Source organism: Pollachius pollachius, assembly GCF_949987615.1.
Source record: "Pollachius pollachius genome assembly, chromosome: 1".
Classification (NCBI taxonomy): Eukaryota; Metazoa; Chordata; class Actinopteri; order Gadiformes; family Gadidae; genus Pollachius; species Pollachius pollachius.
Window position 1 is genome coordinate 22847186 of NC_136934.1, and position 25856 is coordinate 22873041.

The 25856-nt window shown below is 44.4% G+C and overlaps 1 protein-coding gene across 1 annotated transcript in view; it reads right to left on the reverse strand.

Annotated features, from left to right (window-relative positions):
* The window catches only part of gak (cyclin G associated kinase), a 37442-nt gene extending 12483 nt beyond the window's left edge, over positions 1-24959 (reverse strand). Inside the window, 15 exon segments of the mRNA XM_079742382.1 lie at positions 454-587; positions 4998-5120; positions 5277-5425; positions 6205-6254; positions 7979-8096; positions 9532-9610; positions 11289-11401; positions 13536-13671; positions 14336-14425; positions 16497-16622; positions 17844-17986; positions 18389-18503; positions 18602-18661; positions 18931-18992; positions 24613-24959. Of these exon segments, the coding sequence (XP_079598508.1) occupies positions 454-587; positions 4998-5120; positions 5277-5425; positions 6205-6254; positions 7979-8096; positions 9532-9610; positions 11289-11401; positions 13536-13671; positions 14336-14425; positions 16497-16622; positions 17844-17986; positions 18389-18503; positions 18602-18661; positions 18931-18992; positions 24613-24754 (1640 nt within the window). The 5' untranslated portion in view covers positions 24755-24959.
* Positions 24960-25856: the final 897 nt, after the last annotated feature.

The window sequence follows — 25856 nt, forward strand, 5'->3', positions numbered from 1 at the left end:
TGTAGGCCTACAATAACACACATCCAATGCCCATTGAACACACTGTCGTAAAAGGCGGAAGAATGGATCCATACGCTACTTTCTTAGGACTAAATGGAGACAAAGTGTGGTAATCCAAGTGAAAATAATGTGAGCCTACAGTGTACTGAACTGAACACAGATTAAACACCAGATATAGCCTCCACATAGTGCAGTGAAGTGAATGCACAGTACGATAGAAAGGTCATTAGTGGACAGGTGTGGCTGGACTTTGGTGATTGAGTGAATAAAGTTCATGCCTACTGGCTGCAAGCATCAAGAGGATCATTTGACTTACACGCTGAAAAACACGCTATTTAACGTACGAGTGTGTGCCTGTATCTCTTTGTGTATCTCTATGTGTGTGTGTGCGCGTACCTCTTGTGTGAGTGGTATGTACCTCGTGCATGTGTGCGTGTGTGTGTGTGTGTGTACCTCTTGTGCGAGGCAGAGATGCCGGGCGGGCAGCGCTTCATGGAGAACATGTAGACGGCGGCCTCGGCGGTGCTGAACAGCCGGCAGAAGCACAGGAAGGAGCACACGGCTACGGCCGAGGCTGCCCGGCCATCCTGCAGGACAGAGGGGGCCGCGTTATTCTGGAGGCCCTGGGGCCCGAGAGGGTTACGGTCCCATCAACGCTGTCAAACGCAACGGGAGGTACCGGCAGTGTTTCCCCTATATGCATTCATGAAATATGACCGCCACTGCTGAATATATATATTTCTTTTTTAACAAGAGGAAAAAAGGAATGTTATATTATTTTGCGCTACGGACGCTTCATATCCAGGTAAATTCACACACTGAGTAAAGCATATAAACGGAGAGGAGGAGAGGAGCGTAAAGCTCCGTCCTCTCTTTATAAACGTATATTATTGTGCGCTACGGACGCTTCATATCCAGGTCAATTCAAACACCTGTGAGTAAAGCATATCAACGAGAAACTGCGCTTACGTGATAATGTCAGCACAACGATTATAACAACAAGCACCGGGTAGATGACAACAATGAAGCAAGCAATGCTCATCACGGATTCAGGATTATCATTCGCCAAAGGGAAAACCGTCCTGCAACTTCACGTGAGTATCGCACATTATTACACGGCTCTTCTCAATGCCGTGGAACGCACCATTCACTTGCATAGGCCCTTCACAACTTCCACCGTTGGGTGAATTATATTTGATAATTCACCGTTGCTAAGTATAATTGACCGCTGTCAAGGAAAACAAAGGATTTTTGCCTCTAATGATGTCTTTGGTATCACTACGCAAGTCCGGTTACTTTTCAACCCCAGCGTCTTCGGTTGCTAAGGGACGTCTACGTCTTTGGCAGACTATTTCTCTGCTGATCAACACTATGAAATTGGCGTGAAAAGCTGTCAATCTCCAAGACAACTGACAGATTCCCTCACAGAGTACATATTTGGATAGGATTCCCTTTAAGAAACGTCATAAAGGTATGTTTTATCATTGAAAATGTCATTACATTTAAGTAAATTAACACTGTTTGATAATACAACAGTGTGGTGATGCAAGTTAATTCTGGAAAAAGGACAGTTAAGAATGAATAATTGGAAGAATAAGTGTATGCGTAAACTAAACACCCAGTGGATTTAATTGGTCACCCAGTGGTTATGGGTTACAAAAACTAATAGCTTGTTTGTCAAATCACATGTTTGAATTTTCAGATGAGTTTAAAAGACTGACTGATTTAAAAGATAAAGAGGGATGACCATGGGGATGAGGAGGTTAGTTGGGTGAAGTTAGGGGGGAGGGGAGGTAGGTCTCTGCTGTCTGGCAGCAATGTTTTGAAAGTAGCAAATTGATACACAATCTTTTGGAGATACCAAGTTTTTAAGTGGTTTTACAAATACAATATTGTTGACGGTATCTCCTACAAGACAGGACCGGCTGTGAGGCAGGGAAGCTCAGATGTGAGTGGAGGCCAGAGCAGAGGAAGTGAAGGAAAGCAGGCCAGGAGCAAAGTGCAGCTGTTGCTGCACCAGGAGGACCAGAAAGAGCAGGGCCAATTAGAGCAAGAACGGCTGCCGCTACAGCACCGAGCGCCATAACTAATGGGCGGGTCCACCTAGATCTGTGCTGGATAGATCAGTCTACCAGCCTACCCAGTGGACTGAAGTTAACATTGCTCATCTATCCAGCACAGATCTAGGTGGACACGCCAACTAGTGGTGTCATATGGGGCAGATTTTCGAAACGGCTTGTAAGGCTAATTACATACACACCTGGTGGTATAATATGTTCCCTTTAAAATAATTTTGAACGACATGTCTTATTATGTTTAATATGTCTCTTTGTTCATCAGTTTCATGTCGTGTTTAATGTGTTTCAGGACATGGATCAGCAGCACCTGATGCAGGGCCTGGCGTCAGAGGTGGGAGAATGGGGGCAGCTCTACCCATCACTGAGCAAGCTGGCAGCCATTGGCCTTACCATCCCAGTTTCAAGCGTATACTGTGAAAGGGATTTCTCGACAATGAACAGGGTAGGATACTAAAGCAAGTAATATAATTATTTGACTTTATTCAAATCTCACCCCCATGGGCCCCACATCCACTTGTCCTTTGAATATTATTTCTTTATTTACAGGTGAAGACTGACTTGAGAAATCGCTTACATGGGGAACATCTTGCAACTTGTATGTGCTTGAGCATCAATGGCCACCCAACAAGGGAGTTCCCTTTTGAGAGAGTCTTAGAGCTTTTCTTTCAGACCCCTCAAAAGATAAAATGCTCTAAGGCAGGATGCCAACTGTGCCACCACTAAGGCATTATTTTTGTGTTTGGTTTCTGTTTGTTTGATTGTTGATATTATATATTTTTTGTGAAATAAATGTCAATAATTGTTTTAAAGATTATACTTGTATTATGTTCAATCTCTCCATATTTCCCCTGCTCATTACTGTGCACAAATGTACTGTATGTACTTAGGCCTCAAGAGCCCTTCTGGTGCCGGCAGACACATAGAAACCTCCCGGCAGGGCGCGCTTTGCGAGCGCACAAAACAAATGTGCGAGCGGAAAAAAAAAACATTTCACCTCCGCTGCTGCAACTCCATCCTAGGGGAAACACTGGTACTGGAGTTCGTCTTTCGATACAGGACTGGCCTTTTCTCAGTCTTCAGACTCATTCTCAACAAGAAACACACGTGGGCATGCATGGATGATTTCAAAACACAAAGCAGACAGAAATGTGGACTGTGGCCTTGGACTTCTTTAGTTTGAGTAGTGGACTACACCGTTTTAACAGAGGGATCATGAAAACGAGTTCTGGTCTAGACCAGTAGTAGGGCTGGGCGATATGGACCAAAAGTCATATCTCGATATCTTCAAGCAGAATATCAATATAAGATAAATATTTATATTTGTTGACGCAATAACATAGTTGCCGTTGCCGCGCTCCAACTCGTCATTCTACATCGGTGGTGCCGCTGTGCTCTCATTTCCAGCCTGCCTGAGTCGCTGCTCGTTAACCTGCCTTGCTGATGGGGGGAAGAGGGGAGTTACCGTTATAACTATAGAATACCTACCTACCATTTGGATTTACCGCTACTATTCCTACCGTTCGGAATTGAATACAGTTTGATGGTTGAATAAACCGTGGACTAGACACTGCCTCCGCCTCGTATTTGAGAACATTACAATATAATATATAATATCACGGCCAAAATCTGTGTGCGCCTCCGGACTATTATGAATCTTATTATATATTAATAATAATTATATTATTAATATATCTCCCGACGGTCTCTGGTTCCTCCACTTCCTCATCAATCTGAAGCAGAGTCGCAACATGGAGAGACACCCGCCGGGGCTGAGCTCCGCCGGAGCGGACACCTGCCGGACACTCCGGTGTCCGGGAGTCTGGAATCATTTTGGGACAATTGCTATACTGCCTTTATCTGAATAAAAAATAATTAATCTCGAGACAGTTTAAGATTTTGGGTCACTGCACACATTTTTTAGCTCGTTGTGCTGCTGCAAGTGATGGAAGAGGTTGGTCGTACTCCACCCTATAGTTGCGACAGATTTGAAGCACTCTCTACAAAAAAACGGATTCTGTCATTCGTCAGACACCTTGTACCCAAAACATTTCAAAACTATGGAGCCATTTCTCTTCTGGTTACATACAAACTCCTCTGCGCCGCGTTTGCCGGCGGACTCCATGTTTCGCGCCGTAGGGAATTTAAAAAAGTGACGTGAGTGGAAGGGGGGCCGTGTGTGTGTGAGCCAGAGGCAGAGCGGGAGAGAGATAAGCAGAGTTAAGAGAGTTAATAGCAGGCGGCAGTCGCGGTTCGAAACTGCTGTTGTTTGGATAAAATATGATGTACTTTCAACGCAAATTAAACTATATCGATGTTGACGATAGCGTCTCGTTCCATATCTCGTTTGAAAAAATATTGATATATTTCAAATATCGATATATCACCAAGCCCTAAACAGTAGTACAGTTTAGTACTGACTTTAATTGGGCTCATCCAGACACTCCTCTTGTGCACACTGATAACTCAATGTGCAACAAGGCGTGCAGCCTAACCCAGCCCCAGAGTCCAAATGACTCGGCCAGGTGAGGCTGCCTGAACCAGCAATCATCCACACACTCCCACAACTACCTTATAGTACCATATAAAGTATATGAGTAGTGCATTTATAGTTTGACGAGTTAAGTGAGGTCAACCAAATGAACGGATGACAGTGATTACCCAAAGTAAAGATCCCAAATCAGAGTGTTTGAGTGGAACCGTGAGCAGAACAGCAGTGGGGTTCAGCAGTAAGGATATATCCCTGGATCAGTACGTTAGTTAGGAGAGGGGTAGGGCACCCACCAGACAGTGTGGTTCAGCAGTAAAGTCCCTGGATCAGTACGTTAGTTAGGAGAGGGGTAGGGCACCCACCAGACAGTGTGGTTCAGCAGTAAAGTCCCTGGATCAGTACGTTAGTTAGGAGAGGAGTAGGGCACCCACCAGGCAGTGCACGATGCAGATGTTCCTCTGGTCCTGCTTGAGCCACAGGTGCATGTTCTTACACACACTGTAAAGACTGCGCAGGTTGGGGGCTCGCCGCACCTGCCAGTTACACTCCGACACCTGCGCACACACACAAACTTTGTAAACTATCAAATATCTACCTATTACCTAGCACGAAAAGCAGGGATCTAGACACACACGTCCCCCTTCATAAATGATGAAATCATGATTTTTTTTTAGCCTAAAATGCTGACACACACACACACAGACACGCACCCTGTTGTGGAAGCGGGCTGAGCGGTAGGAGCGCTTGGAGAGGTTGTAGACGGCGTAGTGACCGGCGTGACGCGAGTCCAGGAACAGGCGCACCTCCTCAATGTTGTTCTTGATGGCCGACTCCACGCCCTCGGCCGGGAACGACATGACTGCACACACACACACATACATACACACACACACACACACACACACCTCTGTGATTGAACACACACTATCGGTGGAGCAAGGCTAATGCTGATCGCAAGAGATTTCTGTGAGTTTCCCAGGTCCATTCTGGACCTGGGAAGACCTCACAGCCTAGCTCCTAAGAGGGGAATACACTTTTAATTACTTTCCAAACAATGACCTGTGACGCGAGCGGCGCATCATAGCTAGCCTCATAATCACAGTGCCGAAAATACTTCCGCATTATCTGTCTACAATCTGGACGTGTTGTGACTGACACTCATTTTGGAATCAGTGACTATTGGGAACACACTGGACATCTTTGGAAAGCAAATACAAGTGTATTCCCCCAATATCAACAGGAGTTAGGCTACTCTAACCATGCAAGTCAATGTAAGCTGCTAATGGAAAGCAAATGCTAACCTAGGGGACTCTCCTTCTGGACGCACAATGACAAATTTGGAATCTAACAACTTTTCTGCAAGACAGGAAAATGCTAACATACATAATATAACCTAACATTCATTTGAACTCTGTGTTGCTTGTTATGATACCCATGAAAGCACCAATTGCTTTTCGTTGTTCCATCTCAAGGTTTCTTCCTCTGGCTTTCGAGGAGTTTCTCCTTGTGCTTTAGAGGGATTGGGGTTATGGGATGTTGTATAATGTGGCCTGTGAAGCTCTTTGACACTGGAACTGGGATCAGCTATCATATTGAATCATCCCTCATTATTATCATTCACCCCTGATGGAGTCCTACCTGCTATTCTGGAGGTGATGTAGGATATGTCCAGGTCTCCTTTGGCGTAGCTGGGAAGCAAATAGACACAACAACAGCTGTAAATAACCTGATGAATAGAGCTTAGCAGGCCGGAGGGGGGTCTAGAACCAGCAGAACTAACAGACACACACAGGGAATCGATTCAAAGGCCTCGGTCACACTCGCCATCGGATCTGGGATTGGATCTCAGGGAGGCTGATTCAACACCCGAGGCTCAAACAGGCCCGATATGTGATTGAATCCCTTGTTCCAGCGGATTATAGAATTGACTACTGAATGACTGATTGCTTAAGCTGTTGTGTGTTTACATTGTGTAGTGGTGCAGACATTACAGAGATGTGAGATATTAAAGGATTTATGTAATATGAAACCCCAGAGATCTGATCCCAAAAGTGTAGCCGAGATCACTCACATGCCAAACAGTTCGGAGAAGCAAGGAACTGTTTCACCGTGTTCTTGAGTCTGTATTAGGTTGAGTAGTTAAATCCACCTCTCCGTGAAATGCGCAATTAATGCATGAGCGGACACACACAATTAATGGACTTGTTATGCATTGCAAATTAACATTTTGTGTTAAGTGAAACGTGCAAAATGCATGAGATAGGCAGTAAGTGGGTGACTCGTGTATACGACTGGTAACCTTGAACGGACAACATTCAGTCCATTGAGATGCCAAATGTAAAACATGATCAAATTTGAGTCTATACCTTCAAACTCTACCCAAGTTAACCCTCATAATATACTGATGCTCTTGGTTGGACCAACGTTGACTTCCGAGCCTAATAACCACCTATAACGACACCGTGAATACAATTGAAAAACGATCTATCCATTAACCAAAACTCCATTAACCAATACAACTCAACGATGGAGACACTTCCATTGATCCAGGGATAAACCCTTCTTTCTTTAAATAAAGAACTAGGTTTCTTGCTGTAGCTGTTCATCCATGAGGCGATGCTGATGGTATGAGTGATGGTTAGGGAAGGGTGCCGGTGAAACGGTAAGGGGGGTGGGGATTGACATCTAGTCTAGACTTCAGGATCCATTTAGAACTCATCCCTTCCATTCACTCTGGTTAATGTGTTCATTTGTTTGTGGGGAACATATTCCCTCTTGTGAGTCTGTTCACTGATTGGTCGATTCGACAACGGTTAGGAACCAACAAGCGGTGCTTATGGGACACAACATGAAGTATTATTGACTCTCGAACACACACACACAAACACACACACACACACACGGGGTGCTCCGCAGCAGTCACCCATATTTACCTTGGGTTGCTAGGTGACGGGCCATGAGCGATGGGGTGCGAGAGGGGGGGGAGGGGGTCAGAGAACAACAAACGACAAAATAAAACAAAACAAGAAAAGAACAAGCAAAACAATAGCACAGATGGATGACCGAGATGAAACACTGAACGATGCCACCGTGGAGGGATATAACAAGGGGGGGGGGGGACCAGAGCACAAAGGCCACTCTGTGCCTTGCCATGAACATATGGTCTTATTTAAAAAAGACGTGGAATTCACAGCCCATATATGGCATTGCAACCACACTTGCAGTCCGTTAGCGAACAGCTAGACGGACCAAGACACGGTCATTGGCATTGCCATGAGCCACATTTGGGATTTCTCTTGAAGACAAAATCCGGTGAATTCCTTGGTGGAATAACATGGAAGAACACTTTTGATGGTGGAGCGAGAGGCTGAACTGAAAGAGAAGGAGGAGCCGAGTCACCGCTGTAACTCACCTGGCCACTGATTGGATGACCTTAGAGGATGTGTCTTTGATGTTGGTCAAGAAGCGTTCTGTCCCGCCCTTTAGAATGTCCAGGAAGCCACTCGCTGATTGGTCAGGATCATACACGCCTAGCATTACCGAGAAAAAACTTTCAATAACAATTCAAGAAACCTAAATGATATTATTTTATCCCAATGTATAACAAATAACAATTTAGAAAAATCCTACTTTCGGAAAGGGAAATTTATTGATAATAATATACCATTTGTTTTAGAATTTTTAATAGTGCAATGTGCAACAGTCATGAGAGAATGATAAACACAATCTGCCATCAACAGATGGCAGCGCAACCAAGCAGCAATCCCCTTAGTCAACAAGTGGTTGCCTGTGTGTGTTAGTGCGGTGTGAGTGTGAGCGTGAGTGTGTCTGTGAGTGTGAGCGTGTGTGTGTGAAATGGTGAAACAAAACAAAACAAACTGCATGAATTCCCATCCCGACATGCATTTCAGGAGGCCAATCACAGGTTGATGATGATCAGTTAAATGAACGAGAACACGTTTGTCACGGCTCGCTGATTTAGATCACAGGGATGTGCCCCTCTCGGGAGTACATTAACCCTTCCATTCAGCACTGGGGCTGCAACTAAATTTTACATTCAAAGTTGACAGGTCAACTACCTTTGCGATTCATCAATTCATTTTTTAGTCTAAAAAATTGAATCAATTATGACCGAATTATGAACTAGTTTGTTAACTAGTTTGTAGTTCTTCCAAACATAGCTAGGGAAGCACCATGCGGCAAACGCTGGAGATGGCACCGTGGAAAGGTTCTAAAGACAAGCTACAACAGCGCTCGTATTGGGGGAGCGCTTTAACCCGATGCTTGTGACTCCACCTGCACCGCTGCCAGCGGCTGCTTAGCTTTATGTACACACGTCGCTCTGTAGTGTCATGACGCACACCAACGCTACGCCCATAGGCACTGCCCAGCTTGCTTCTGGTGGTTAACTTTTTTTTTTTTTAAACCAGCAGTAGTAGTAGTATTTATCTTTTATGCCATCTTATTCAGAGAAAATCCAATCGTTTGGAGCTGTGGCTACCCACAATGCCACCTATCAGACTTAGATAAATCTTTACATTTAATTGCGTGTGCGTACAGTCTGGGAATGTGGTGGACCCACTAGATTACTAATTGCGTGGCTTCCTGTGAGCGGTGTATGTGCACACATGTGCGCGTGTGTGTGTGTGCGTGTTCAAGGCATTTCATTGAAGGCCATTACACCCAATCAGAAATGACCTGGTGGTGAATCGCCCACAGGAGCCGATGAAACGTGATTAATGCCTTGCCAAACAGCACCTCAGATATGGGCTCCTCAGATTGAGTTGACAACAACTCTGCACGGGTTCAGACGAACGATCAAAACACATCACACTCAAACTCATCAGCGTGCACGCACAAACTCATCGGCGCACCCTCATCGGCACACACACACACAAACTCATCGGCACGCACACACACACACACACACACACACACACACACACACACACGGCGGGGGTTTACCTGCGTTGTTCTGCAGGTTGTGGATCTGCGTGGGTGGTGGTGCTCCGTTGTTCCCGAAGCCCCCGTTCTGCTCCATCAGCTGCAGACATTCATAACCATCAAACAGCGGCCGCCAGCAGTGGTATGCACCCAGCACGCTCATGGCGGAGCGGCAGGGCATGCAGAGCGATGAGGAGCGACGGGACGGCTAAACCAGGCTAACATAAGGCGGGAGACACTCCAGGGGGGGGAACGGGGGAGGGGACGCACCAGGGAAGGGGGGTGAGACGCTCCAGCGATGGGGGGCCGCCCCGGTTCCCAAAGACAGGAGATTTTTTGGGGGTTTTAAGTCAAAAAACATATTTAGACCCCCCCTTTTTAAAGGACAATTACATGGCTATTTTCAGCCCCATCAAGGCTAATTGATCCAAAGGAAGGGCGTGTGGAGGAGGGTTTAGTAGGACGAGGTCATCCGACACAGTGAAGACAGGGGAAGGAAAACATTCACATCCCTGCAAACGATGAGAGGAAGATTCGGCATTCTATTAAAAAGAAAAACGTTCCGCATAGAAGGCCAGGTTAAGGTTGAACAACAGAAAGCGGTCAAAGCTCCTCTGGTGTTGGGCAGGCGGTTCAGAAATCAGTCTTCTGCTTCACTCTCTCCCCTTCCTCTTTAGCCAGACCAGCGCCTATCTCTCCACTTCATACGAGCATGGACATCTGCGTCGGCAAGAGATGTGCCACAATGCCCCTCATCAGAGAGTGAGAGAGAGCGATACAGAGTTAGAGAAAGAGAGAGAGGGAGAGAGTAAGAGCGAGAGAGAGATAGAGAGAGAGGAGGAGCCTAATCTCCATAGCAGCTGAGAGGGAAACAGCTGAAACTCCTTCTAAACCCAGATCAGCACCTGGGAACCGACCGCCCGCTCAACGTCCAGAGATAAGCATCTGAACAGCTTTAGGTGCACGGAGGCAGACTGACCACGCTCATCCTACTGCTAGTGGTGGTGGTAGTACTGTGAGCCATCTGATCACATCAGGGCCATAATGTATGGAGACTGGAGAGCAATGGCCCATCATATAAGACAGGCAGGGTTTGGGTGGAGCAGAGCGGAAAAAGGGAGACAATAGAGACGAGGACCCTTAATAGTAAGTCGGCTGCCACTACATTTTATGAAGTGAGATTTGATTTAGATAAAGATATCTTAATTAGCAATGAGGACATCATTGTACTTATTTCGCTTCATCTCCAGAAGGGTCTCTCTCCATGTCTCTGATCCTCTCTCTCTCTCTCTCTCTCGTATCTATTTATGTTGTCTCGTATTACTCTCTCTCTCACTCTCTCACCTTTCTCTCTTTGTATACCTCCCTCAGAGCTATTACATGCCAAGAGTGAACGCCTGGACCAGAACCAGATTTTCAAGTTTCAAAAGTTTCACAACATGTTCAGAGTTTTTAGAATGACAAGGACTGATAAACAGAGGGGTGACAGGAGCCAGTGACAAACCAAAGCAGGGCCTGAGGCGAAACTGCCGTGATTTCAGATCCATCCATGTCAACGTTGTACCACGTTTGACCCATTCCACTTCACTCTGCCTCTCTTCCTTACGCTATCTATCTACTTCTATCACAAAACAGAAAGAGAGAGAGGGTCATGGAAGGAGAGGGTCCTTCCATGACCCTCTCTCTTTCTGTTTTTTAAAGAGACGGAGGCATCTGAGGACAGCAGGAGGGAGAATAGAGCCCCCTTTATAGTGTCACACACACACACACACACACACCTCTGTGATCGGGGAGCGGGCGTTGACGTTGCGGGCCGCTGCTATCTCCTGGAGCTGGTTGACCAGCTCTGTGATGGAAAGACGCTCCTCGGGGTTGACCTTGAGCATGGACCCTGGGACAGAGAGGACAGAGAGTGGGTCTTCCCTCTAGGTCATGCTACAGACCGCCTGTAGTTGAATGAAACACCCTTAAATTGCACATTTTCAAATACAAGAAATGCAGTTGCTGGTTTTGGGGTAGGGGTCAGAGAAATGTTCCCCACCATGCATTTTGTTTATCGTTTCAACAACGTGCAGAGCACATATTAATCAAACTACCGTGAAGGAATGTCTCAGCTGAATTGGCGAAATAGTGTCCCACAGGACTTTTGTAGACTATGGTGGAGGGCTTGCAATCCTCTAGGGGGGGCCGGGGGCATTCAGCCCCGGGAGAATATTTTGAATAGATTTAATTTAAATGGATCAATCTGGTGAATTTTGAGAACCAAAATATTACGTATCAATTACCGACACATTACGTTCAAACTGCTGGTACTGATATGAATGTTGATGACACAATGTAAAGGGTCATGCTGAATGGGGTTGAGGAGTTTTCAGAAAGCATTTAAAAAATGACTAAAACACAGTGCTGAGCCTTTATACTACTAGTTTATTATTATTATTAATACTATTCAATTCATAGATTCTGTGCATACTAAATATTCTCTAACTCCCCCCCCCACACACACACCCACACTCTGACGGCTGGTTCAGACTAGACAATTCTCAGATATTCCTCCACGATTTAACAATTCACAATATGCGATCACAGGGCAGCAACAAAGTGTAAATAACAATGGATCCCGAGTTCCTATACGAGACATTATGATGGCGGTCCTCTGCGTAGTGCAGTGAAGTCTAGTTAGTAGAGATGCGTGGATGAGCTGTAATGTCATCCGCACCCGCTGCCTAATATCAATATCCACCCGGAGCAATTTTTTTTTCAACAATTGATACCCGCCCGATCATCATTAGGGTGACCAGAGCGACTGTCCCCGGTTTTGCAGGGACAGTCCCGATTTTGAGTTGCATATTCCGCGTCCCGACAAAAGCCTGTCGGCACGCTAAATTGTCCGGCCACTATGGAATGTCCCCTGTTGTCAGCGATTACATAGCCAGCGTGGTCATATTATAGCCCGATCATTAACTTAAAGCTACATAGAAAGAATAAAGCATCCAGCACATGATTTCAACAATCTGTTATGTTGAGGGCATACGCAGCAGGGATGATTGCACAGTAGAATGCTTATGGAAAACCAGCGGACGAGCGCTGGGCGGAGATGTTAGCGCATTTCAGAAGCAGGGAGTTTATAGAAAAATAGATGTCAAATTTGTCAGTTTGCCGTTTGTTTTGTCAATATGTTAACCTACATATAATTTATTTATTTCATCCGCGACCCGCCTACAACTTCTCCAAGTATTACTTTTTTTCACGCAATCCACCCAACCCGTGGATTATCCATGGTGTCCGAGGTTATGACCGCCAACCGCGCATCTCTACTAGTCTTGACTTTACTAGTTAGTTCTTTACTAGTAAGTAAACAATGCCCGTGAGCTCCAGCTGTTCACGGGATCCCCTAAAAGAACTGGTGACGGGGTTCCCACCATGTCTACGTCAATGTAATTGCCCCAAATTTCTGGCATGCCAAACTTTTCGTCGTGGGGTTTGCGAACATTGCAGACGAAAGAAAACGTTGCAGATCGCAAGCATGTCACATTACAAGACCTTGTCTCGTCGCCAACTTTTCAAAATCCTCTAGGCCTAGAAATCATGTAGTCTGAACCAGCCATACATAGAGCTGCCGTTAATAGACTGCTGGGATTGACCCAAACAAAGTAACACAGATATGTGGAGTTCGTTTTTTTTTTTATTTATTGATATTGAAACTATGGCGGCCGAAATTAGACTATGGTGCGCCACAGTCTCGTCAATGTGTGAGAAACACTGGTGTGAGGTCATATAGTCATCATGTCAAACCTGTCAACTTGTCAGATTGAACTCATTTGACGTTACTTACAATACCCAATTTATGATATGGAAGTCATTTTTCCAGCCATTTTGTAATGTTTCTTTTACCCCTCTGGCCCTCGTTAGCAATTCAGTGGGACAAACTACAGGGCAACGAAACCGAGAGAAATTAATTAAGAGAGCGACAGAAAGCAAGAGACAGAGAGAGCGAGAGCGAGAATGAGAGCAAGCCTACTTACGGATGAGCTCGTGGTAGACGGTGTACTTGATGTCATTCTGAGGAATGGCGTATTTGCCGTTGACAATCTGCAGCTTGGCCCCCTCCTCGAACGGGTGCTGCTTGAAGCAGAGCAGGTAAAGGATGCAGCCCAGGGCCTGCAGAGAGAGGAGCCGAGGGGTTGGTACGCAACCTTATAGACAGATAATTGAAAGCAAAGAACGCGCTTCTTAAAGGGGGACCATCATGCTTGACTTTTTCCAAATTTAAGAGAATACTGCGTCATAAGATTGTTTCCGGAAACTATTGCAGTCTGCAAAATAAGAAAACCGGAAACCATAAGATGCACCATTTTAGTTGTCTAGGATTCAGAAAAATGACGTAGGCTTGGCTTCAAGGTCCAAACCCATGGCAGTATTTGTATATGGGCCTGGCACATGTCAAGGAACACTAATTGACAGTTCATTGTATGAACCCAATAGGATTCTTAATAATCAGTTCCAGGCCTAACATACTAATTCTCTGCCTCTTGATTAAGCTCCCCCACCCAGTTCTCATTCTATACCAGCATGATGCAAGTAATGGTGTTGATGCTACATTTTGTTCGTGGTCCATAGCTGGGGTTCCCAAAATACTTTGTACTTTGGACAAGGCCTCCATTGGAAGCATTTTCACAGAAGTTGACCCGTCTTTATTATTTTATTTATATTTTTTGAGGTCATCTGTTTGCACGGCCTGGCGGACCAAGGTGCACAACCCGGTAGCGGTCTGAGGTCCGGGGGCTTCGGAGACACTGATCAATAGAGAGTGAGGGGTTCTGACCCAGATGTCCTGTTTGTCGTTGATAGGGAAGTTGGAGTACAGATCAATCATCTCTGGTGTCCTGTAGGCTGGAGTGGTGTTCCTTGTGATCTACACACACACACAAACACACACACAAACAAACACAAACATCCAGACACACAGTGAAAGAAAAGAGATTCAACAATAATTACTTGGTACTGGGTTAGTACTAGAGCCCGACCGACATATTGGCGGGCCGATATTATCAGCCGATATGAGGCATTTTCCAAACTATCGGTATCGGCCGATTAATTAATATTTTAAAAAATATATATGTATACTTTTTTTTGTTTTGTTTTTGTTCAAAGGACTTTGAGTTTCATATCTAAGTTTGTTTTTTTATACATTTTATTTACCAGAACTTTAATAAAATTTGATTTAGACTTTTTTGTTGTGACAATAAAACAATAAAATAAAGTTTATTTTTAAACTGCATTACCTTATTATTTTAGTGAGGGCTAAATAACTACAAATAATCAATGTTAGGGAAATCTGTTTATGTTTTTTTACGTGTTTCTGGAATTTGTTTTTTAAATATATATCGGCCGATATATCAGAATATCGGATTTTTAAATCACCAAATATTTGTATCGAATCGGCCTTAAAAATCCTTTATCGGTCGGGCTCCAGTTAGTACTGAACATCTAATAGGGTTGCCATGGACACAGACGGTAACCAGGGTTAATTGACGGCTCTGTGTGAGACTGTGTGTGTGTGTGTGTGTGTGTGTGTAAGTAATTGGCATTATGAAGTAGTTTCCGGAGACTGGTAGCTGTTAATTCAATCAGCCTCCTCTGGTTTGTGTCTTGATGGAGATGTTGGGTTGGCAGCAACGTAATGACAATACCAAGACAGAAAGGCTAGACCCCAGGACGACCACACAACCCTAAGTGGATGTTCACAATCGGCGGCGTGCTGATGACATTTCAAGGGGAGCTAGACAGGGCCCTGGGCTTTATATCCTAACATACACTAAAAGAGACATACAATATGTTAAATGGGGTGACATCATGCCACCAGTTGTGAGTTTGATAAGCCATAACAAGCCATTTGGAAATCTACCTTTTCCTGTGTTTTATTAACATCCCAAGGTGGCTTATCAACCTAGATGTATGCTGATAGATCAGTCTACCATCCTACCCAGTGGACTTTAACAAATGTTGCTTCTAGGTACATCTAGGACGGGTAACCATAACCCTCAATTGTTATGTCACTAACACACAGGAACGACTTTTACCACGGCTTGTAATGGCTAATCACACCCCTTTAATATTAAAGCTCCCAACCCTTCTGATTACTGTGGTGAGACCCAAAAGGATTCAGGAGGTACGGCCAATATGTTTCTGTCTATAATAACTGTATTTAACATGCTTCATTGTTATTTGGCAAACAGGTCTTCACAATTAAATGCAAATGTGGATTATTATTTATTTATATATATATGTTATATGTAATATTCTATATTGACACTTACGATATAGGTCACTATAGCATATTTGTTGTGAGGGTATAGAGTTAAATGTACTCTTCAATGTTATAAGTCTTTTTGGGATATTCTCTCTGCGGATACAGGAGAAACTAGTGAAGGTAAACATAAATTAAAAAAACATAAATATAGCAGTGCCAGCTGTAGGCAGCTATGTCCCAGATAGGACGTTTAAATGTAGAGAAATATATTTATTTGAATATACTTTTAATACATATATAATAGCAAAAACAATATTGTGCTGCGCACCAAATCTAGGGGCCCTTACAAATGGCCTTTTATGGGGCCCGGAGCTCCTGGCTATGCCCCTGGTAACACTTCCTGACACATTTCCCCAGAATCACAATGAAATATGCTGTTTATGTAGAAACTAAACTCTCTTATAAGAAGGATTTACATAAAAGAGACATACAATATGAATATTTGGTAAACAAGCGTGATTGCAACATCTCAATACAGATCTCTCCGTGTGGACCATTCCATTCAGCCATTTGTTTCTCTTCAAAGTGTCTGTGTGTGTGTGTGTGTGTGTGTGTGTGTGTGTGTGTGTGTGTGTGTGTGTGTGTGTGTGTGTGTGTGTGTGTGTGTGTGTGTGTGTGTGTGTGTGTGTGTGTGTGTGTGTGTGTGTGTGTGTGTGTGTGTGTGTGTGTGTACCTCGTCCTCCACCATGGACCTCTTCTGTGCTGACCAGCTGTAGTCAGGGTAATGTGCCAGGGTGGTTGCGCTGCCAAAGTCACACAGCTTGACAGTGCCCTGGTTACTAATCAACAAGTTCTCGATCTGTGAACAACACACACACACACACACACACACACACACACACACACACACACACACACACACACACAAACAATGCAACAAACGCCTCTCTTCAATTTGTTGGCCAAACAATTTGTTGACAAAAATCCTGGCTGCTTTAAAAAGGGTAGCGCTGTGTTGTCATGGGAACACCTCCCAACCAATCACATGGTTGACTTTACACCCATACATGCAGGGCCAAACATTTGCATCCATTGCAGTTAGCCACACTTCTCATTCTATTACATTCACAGCCATGCTCAGGGGGTGAGTCTCTCTGACGGAGCCCTTCTTAAGGTTGTATTATTTTCCTTTGGCCAGTTTCTTCCTGCTTGAGGGCATAAGGGTCGGAGTATGGTCACAACTGATACGAGTGTGCTCCCAATGGGCCCTGAGCAAACGCAGTGCTGTAGAATCAAACGTACACACCGCCGATGACTCAGCCCAGGCGGTGCCAGGCTGAAGCTGTGGATGTTTACAAACCAGCCCCCCCCCCCGCCCCTATCTCATCTTCCTTCTCACTCCTTTCCTTTGGCTTGGTTGAAAGGACTCTGTTGCCATGACAACCTCTGCCCCAAACAATGCTTGATCAGCTTCAAAACACAGGAAGAGCTCTCTCTCGCTGCCGTCTCCGATAGCAGAGGGACAGGTTGAAACCGGTTCAAAAAGGACTAGTCCAACGTGACGCTTTCCAACCCATGTCAACATTGTGGGAACAGACACCATCCATATCTCATCCCATGTTTTTAATTCATTTCATCCCATCCCATAAATGATTTCAGACGACGCATCAGCGAACGAATGGTCAACCCACAAACCATCCAGATATCAGGTTACAATCCGCAATGAATATCCGTCTGGTCTTAGCCAAGCAGCGATCGATTTTCACAAATGCACGCTGCCTCACGTTGTTCAAAAGCCTCCAGCGAATCACATTAAATACCTAAGTGATGCTCTTCACTCTCGCCGGAACCGGTCGGAAGTAAAGCACTAACATATCGTCCTCTGAGAAAAGCCTTCCGCAAAAAATATCTGTCCATCGTTAAACATTGTTACTAAGTCTATTTTGGGAGAGGCTTAAAAGGGGCTCGAACTCCGAGAGAAACAGAAGGCGAGAGCGTGCAGGTGACCCGGCCGGACCAGGGCGGTTGCACAAGTTCAGCCCCCGTGCTGCGGTAGGACTCCATCAGGGGTGTCACCCACCTTGAGGTCTCTGTGTATGATAGTGGGCTTCTGTTTGTGCATGTGCTGCACACCACGGCAGGTCTGGTAGAAGATCTTCAGCACCGTGTCACAGGACATGGCCGCTCGCTGCTCCACCCGCTTCACAAAGTCCACCAGCTGACCTGAAGGAGCAAGTCAAAATTATACTGCAGATCCGTAATTGATCGACAGGCAGGCAGATCGATAGAGCCCCTCTGCTACTTTATTTATCGTCTACATCGGTCAATACCCTTTGAACATTTATGCGCTGGTTCTAGTGAGAGGAAGTCACACTTTTTTTTGTTATTGACCAGTCGGATGTCTTTTAACAGGAAGTCAATGTTGCACAGGGAGGAAGCTGACAGGACAACTCATGGAAAACCGCTGTGACTTGGCTTACGGGGGCTGCGGACAGCAGTACTGGAATGGTGTGGTTGATCCAATTAGCAAGATTTGTCCTATTTGGGGTTATGGTTCCAAAACTTTTTGAACATTTTTAGAAAGCTTCTACGTTTATTAGCTGGGCGGAGGTTCTAGAGGCATACCTTTGCAGAGCTCGGTGAGAATGAGGAACTCTGCCTGGCCTGTGTCAGACTCCTCCTTGCTGATGGAGGCTGCTGAGCAGAACTGGACCACGTTGGGGTGACCCGACAGCTTTTTCTACACAACCACACGTCAAGGAACACAAAGAAAAGGCTACTGCAAAAATACTAATGCTGCTGATGACCTGATATCAGCAAGTCGAAAGCAAAGGTTACCATGAAGCAGACTTCCTGGATGATGTCCTTGTTCTTCTCTTCCTCATTGGACAGCAGCCTCTGTTGTCATATGAGAGAAAACAACAGGCACACGATCATTTGTATTATGTATATGAACATTAATCAGAATATTAACAACAAACATTCACAAGCGAACAAATCCAATTCAGCTGAAAGAATAACAGTTTACAGTTGGACTGAATGATTAATGATAAGGTCAGTGAAGGAATACACTAGCCATCAACATTATACACTTGGGAAGTTAGTCAAAAATATCAGCTAATATGGTATGATTAATGCATGCTGGGGAACGCGGTTTGGCGACTCACCTTGAGGGCATAGTCTTTCCCATTGCTGATGTCCTGGGCTTCGTAAACGAAGGCGAATCCGCCTGGGGTCAAACATGAGGGAGAGGAAGAGCGATGAAATATCACATAACACAGAGGCGGGCCCACATGTCTCAGGGTCCAGCCCCACACTAAACGCCTGGCCTCGCCTCCCATTCACTTTGCAGTGGACATGTGGACACGGGAACGCCTGGGGCAAGGGATTCTGGGTAGGCTCACATGGGGCGGGGGGGCGAGACCAAGCCCCCAGGAGCAGTGCATACTTCCGCAATCCACCAGTGCTCAGCGGCCAAGCCTGGTATTGCAGCTGTTTGAGGGGGCTGTGGACGGGTCCCTCTATTCATGAAGGTCCGGAAGTAGATTACGCCGTTCACTCCAATAAAAGTGGGCAACAGGAATGTGTCTCCTCAAAAAATGTCTGGATATCAATCAAAGGCTCATAATTATCTTTATACCATGTACTAATAAAATTTAAGTTTTCTCTTTTCAAAACGCCTCCTCAAGCGTTTTATTAGCCGTTGTTTGCAGGAGAAGGAGGGGTAGGCAGCTGAAAGGAGTCGTAGTGAAACAAATGTTGTTTCGGCCAGGCATTCGAGAGGGCTCAGTGCACGGCTCCGTTAACTTCTCGTGTTAGTCTCGAGTGGTAATTATGATTTTTGTTTTGAAATACAAAAATTAAATTTATATACAAACTGTTTTTCTTTATAAGGTCAAAAAGGGACAAACTAATCTAAAATAATAATAATTGTTAAATATTAATTGTTGCCCAGATGGCAGGAGGAGTGTAATTTAAAGATCACATATAGAGAATCATCGGGAGGTTAGTAACTTCCATGGTCTGTACACAATGCGACTGTGCTCGCTCAGACCTCTCACTTATGATGCTACAATGCTGACAATGCTAGTATTTCTGCATCCGGCACGTCATGCACTAGGGCGTGGCTTGAGACCTCCATGATGCGGAAGCAAGTCTCTCCTTGATGTTGCCCTGCACCATTGAGCAGGTTTCATAGGGATGAATGGGCGGCCATGTTTTAGTCCGCTGTCCTTTCTTTAATAGGTCCATGGGCGGGACGCGTTGAAAGGGGAGGGCCCAAACTTTGGTCCTGCCATTGGTCACACGACATTCAGAGAGTACTGGCGGATCGTATGGACTCGTGGTGTGATTTCATTGCCTGCTTATAAGCACTTCCATCTACAGAGTGGTCAACTCCCACAGCAGCCAGTACAGATGGTGTGATGCCAGGCCTTGTCAAAGAGGAGAACACACTTCTTCTCTTGTTCTTCTCTTGTCGGGGCCACTGATACAAGTACTATGTTGGACAGCTACATGTCCTCCACAAAACACAATAGACAAAATCTATCATTTTCCATCTAAAAAGGTGCTGTGAGTAGGATTTGAGGCTTAAAAAGGGATAAGGAGCTGAAGGTAGCAGTATTTTGAAAATAAACAACCCTCTGCTCCCTTCCTCTCAAGGTTCTTCGCCAAAGAGAAGAGTTGCATACACACATCTGTGATTTGACACTCAATATGGATTCCCCAAAACAATACAGGAAGGGATGCCCTCATCTCATACAGAAGCGGGCATGGAAATCCATCAGGATAGATATTCTCGGAGCACTCACTAAAAGCTGATTAAAAAATATATATTTATCACAGCTGCACGCATATATAGAAAATGTTTTTTTTATTATAATTATTTACAACAGTTAGCTGAAAATTATAGGGTCCCAGCCTTCCCAGATCCTTCCCTGCCGTCGATGCAGGTTAAACAGCAAAAGTGCTCCCTTTCTCCGGTAACGCACACGTTTGCGACACATTTCTTCTATTTGTCTAGTGAGAGGAAGTCGTTTATTCTATTTGTCTTCAACTCATGCTCCAATCTTTCATCTGATGCTTCGGATGTTGTTGATGCAACGGAATATATGATGCATCGTTGCAGCAACAGATAAGGTGATCACGATGAGTTCTGCCCGTTTTGCCTCCATGCTGTCTGTGGTCAAACCAAAACAAACTAGAGTGACAGCCACTCCACTTATCCTGCCTCTTGCAACCTTAGACTGTCTTAATGACACCACATATAAAGCATGAAGTCTAAAAGAAAACCACTAACGAAAACAGGGAGGATGGAGACAAGCAACAGACAACTCCAAGAACTCTCAAACCTTCACCTTGTAATTAAAAAACAACTTTTCCTCTGCAACAGTTGAACAGTTGCCATACCAGAATATCGGAGATCATGCTGCTTACCAAGCATCTGAGGATGTCTAAATGCAAGTTTGTGGTTTGAGCGGTGGGGAGAGTGGCCACTAACATAACCACGACCCTCCCATTAGACAGGAAATGATGCCTTACCGGAAGTGATGCTCTGCCCCACTCTCCCCTGGGGGGGAACAAACTGGAGATAGGAGAATCGCTTTGTAACAAAGAGAGATTTGAAACATGAACATGGATGTCCTGTGCAACATTAGTTGGTCCTGTTTCTTTGAATTGGTGCTCAGTCCACAAGATCGGCGAAATTAAGGATTTCCAGGGACTTGCTAAAAAAACATTGTACACAGGTAGGGTCAGAACCCCCGGCCCGACAGTGTTAACAAGCACACACACGACTGCTGCATGTCACCACCCTAACATTAAGGGCCGCCTAAAGGTTTTCGATTGGTTTTGCAACAGTCTTTTTTTTAACTCATCAAAAACATATACATGGTCATTTATAGGCCTAAAAGGTGATTTTGATGATATATACTGTATGTCTGTCGTTAATTCATTCTTCATGAATTAAGTTACATACTTCTCAATCAAATAATTTATTTTAAAAAGGCATTAATAATGCAACTTCATTTATAAGAACTATAGAAAATCCTAAACCTAATCCTCTCTTATTTCAAGTATTCTTGCCAATACTGCATCAGAATATTTGCCACAATGCATGGACTGATCTAACATCAGATGTTATTGTACGATAACATCAGATGTTATTGTACGATGAGTCCTAAATACTAGGGATCGACCGATACAGATTTTTTAGGGGCGATAGTGATTTTTTTTCATCAGCCTTAGCCGATAACCGATACCCCGATACCGATTTCCTTGAGCCGATAATACCCTGGAAATCCAGAGTTCTCGCGAGAGCACAATTTGAATTTATTCAGCGACTTACTCTGGGAACGAGCAATATACTTGTTTATATTCTGGGCCAGAATATACACAAGTATATTGGCCCAGAATATTAATCAATCACATCGATGTATCAATATAGGCGGGCCAAAAGCGTTGCTGTTTTACCGACCGGATATGGCAAGAGTCTTATCTATTGGTTAGCTCCATTGGTCTAGATACGTCACCCCTTGTTTTCTTCTGATTGGTCATAGTGTATCCAATGTGTGTTATCTAGTGATATTTTCAAATGCATGCTTGGTGCCGCCCCTCGAGTTGGGCCATTTTCATTACTCGTTGCCAGACCCTACAGCTTTCTAGATGTGGGTCTGGATTTCCAGGCTAAGCCTCCCTCAATTTACATCATAAAATTGACACAATGATGATAACAAATGTTACAATGTCTCAATTTAAAAAATGTTCATCTGGCTGTAAATCACGCCAAAAAAAAATAAAATAAAATCAGCCAATACTGAAAGAAATATCGGCCGATACGATACACGTAAAAAACGCATATATCGGTCGATCACTACTAAATACTTCCCTAAGATCCCAGTAATGCTCCGTAGAGGGGAGCCCACTCCATCGCTACATGAGTGTGTTCTGCGAGCGGGCCAGCACGTCAACAAAAAGAGAACCTGTTTGTCTGGACAAAGAAGAGGGCAGCAGGGAAGAGCAGAAGAAGTCACTTTGGACTGCCCTACTCGCCAAGGGACAAAAGAGACCAAGGATCAAACCATCAAACAGAATGCTACATTGGCCCCTTCATAGGCCCTTCTGTGTCCCCACAGGGACCTCTGGCATGTGTGTGCTGTGTGGATGTTTTGGGTTCTGTCTGGCCAGTCGTTAATGTCCACGTCTGAGAGAGGGTTAAGCTTCTCGGACACTTGTAGGATAACGCCACAATGGTGGCGCATTTCACTGGACAACATCGCTTTTTAGACAACCATAAACAAAAACAGTTGCCAAGGTGCGGGGTGCATATCATTCGCAGCATCCATCGTTGTAACGCTCATACATAACAGTACTAGTTAAAAAATTGCCGTGTGTCGTAGCCATGCCGAAAGCACGTCCCCCTCCTTCCTAGAACTCTCAGTACAAAATACGTTTTTTCTCTTTATTTCATAATGAACCCCCTGCTGAAACAGGTGGCTCACTTCAGCAGTTGTGTGTTGTGTGTTGAATTTATTTTAAATATCAGTATTAGTACATGGTTGAGGTTGACTATAAATATTCATTTTCACAAGGCAGGAGCAGTACTGGATGTGGATCGTTGAGAGTCCAATGATGTACATCAGCACTACTGAGGGACAAAGAGCGTTAACTGGCTTTTTACTGTAGGAAGTCTGTGGCAAAGACTGCTGGGTGTCACGTTGTGTCGAGGCTTGGCTGCCTCCAAAACACAGTAAACAGTAAATCAATGACCTGTGTGGGCATAGTTCCTTGATTACTGCGCTCTGTTACCCTTCAAAGCACAACTTAGCCACACTCTACAGGGAATCTATCGAAAAAACACTTTAAGGTTTTTTAACCTAGTAGTGGCACTTTGTTTTCTAGGTTACAAAGACGATATGTTGTTGTTTTTGATGATTTGCAACAGTTATTAGTGGTTTTACAGATCCACTTGTTATAGCCGCCAAACATGTCTGGTGGGCCTAAAGGCTCAAAAAGATGTACATCCAATGTTGATGTTTTCCTCTCTGTTTCCCACCACAGGGACAGACCAAATAGGGGCCAGCAGCACAGCTCCATTGAATAGTTCAGCCTCACAGGTTGCAGCTGGTGCAGTGGTTTGCTTTAAGCAATTGGAGAATGCAGCATGACAGATAAGTTCTGGCCAACTAGATTTGGTATAATGTAAGTTCTACGCGAATAACCCTCGTATCGCTGGGACTCAAAAGACAACTCTTATTAAGTTGTCCCATAGTAAGCATATTTTGGGGTGCAGCCACGACAAACCCATCACGTCGATCCATAAAGGGTATCATCATTTTCACTCACTTTGTTAAGCCAACATAAACAAGACGTACATGTTGAAAAGAGAAAAACATACCATGAAGCCGGTGAGCCGTCCTGTATGACAGTCATGACATGTCTTTCAAACAGTGAAACTAATCGGCTTCTATTCTTACAAATACTTTGTAAACACAGCACACTATTGTATCACAAAACAGAACATTTGGTAATCGTAGAGATGGGTAAACGATAGGCCACATCTTGTTTATCTGGAGACTCTGGGCTAACGTAGCTAGGTCGGCTAGCCAGCGGTTGTTCAGTGATTGCTATCAGAATTAAATTAAATTAAATTGTATTTGTATAGCCCTTAATCACCGGTACAGTATCAAAGAGGTTGACAGGCCAAATATTTATGACACTTCCCTGACCCTAGCCCCCAAGAGGGTAAGAAAAACTCCCTTATCAGAAGGGTTCGTGAGCTAGCCGTGAGGGCTAGCTGTGAGGGGCTAGCTCTCTGGACCCTCCACCTCCAGGTCAGCGCCATAGCTCACCTTCTGCGATCACCCTCCTAATCCTCAATTTCATGTCACCAAGCTCCACGACTTGTCCCACGAAGTCATTCTGGTCCCGACCGGCCCCTCCAGACGAACCGGGCCCGGCAAGGAAATCAAGTGCAGACTGGAAGAGGGACATTTTGTCCTGCTGCCCTCCCGCCAGGCTCACCCAGAAGCTCGGTTCAGGTAGCGGACGATAGACGTCTTAATCCCCCAGGGAATACTCCAAAGAACACCGACGGGTTTATCGGTTTGAATTATTAAAACAGATAGCCAGGCGTTTTGACTCGGGGTACAAACATGATCCTCTACCTAGCGGTGTGAACAGGCCGACGCACCATCGCTACTTCCGTGACAGGTGCTGACGTCATCACGGGGTTGTCAGTCAGGAGGTCAGGCGCAGGAGATAACGTGGTGGTCCTCCTGTCCAGATCAATGTCTGATCAAATCATACATCATACACTTAATTGTTATTAAATGTGTTAAGTGACAACCGATCGAAATGTAAAATATACTGGTACTGGTACGGATATATATATATTTGTATGCCTTTTTTGGGTTAATCAAGCTGTTCATCTGTTCTGTATTACCTACACTGACCCATAGATGGACATCAATGTACAGGTTTGGCATGGGTTTCAAAATATATGCACCCTGGTCCTGTTGAGGTTCAACAAAAATATTTCTGATGAATCGAAGAATGATAGAATAGAATCACGTGTGAAATAACTAGGCTCCTCATTTTTTCTTTTAAGAAATGGACATGCTCATCCACCACGTTTGTGATCTGATCTTTGATACCTTTTTGTAAAGAAATTGTGGAATTGTAAACCTGTCACATGCAGGTAAAACTTCTATACTCAATGTTCCATTCAACATTTCTCTTTGGTAAAAGTACTTGATAATATGACATAATGATGATGATGATGATGATGATGATGATGATGATGATGATGATGATGATGATGATGATATACATAAATACAGATCAAAAACGTATTGAGCAACCAATCATGTTTTCTGTGTAGCATTTTGGTTTTAAAGAATGCTGATAATTCAGTTTAGTTTTTCTTTGAGCTACTCATTGGGCCGTTGTATGTTTGGCTTACCATGAAGACAGTGGCAGATATCAAGTTCCAGGCTTTAGGATGAACTGAAATAGGAAATACTCTATTCTGATTGAAGATTCTTCTTCATCTTCATAATGAAGTAATTAGATCTGGGAAAAACGATTTTCCAAT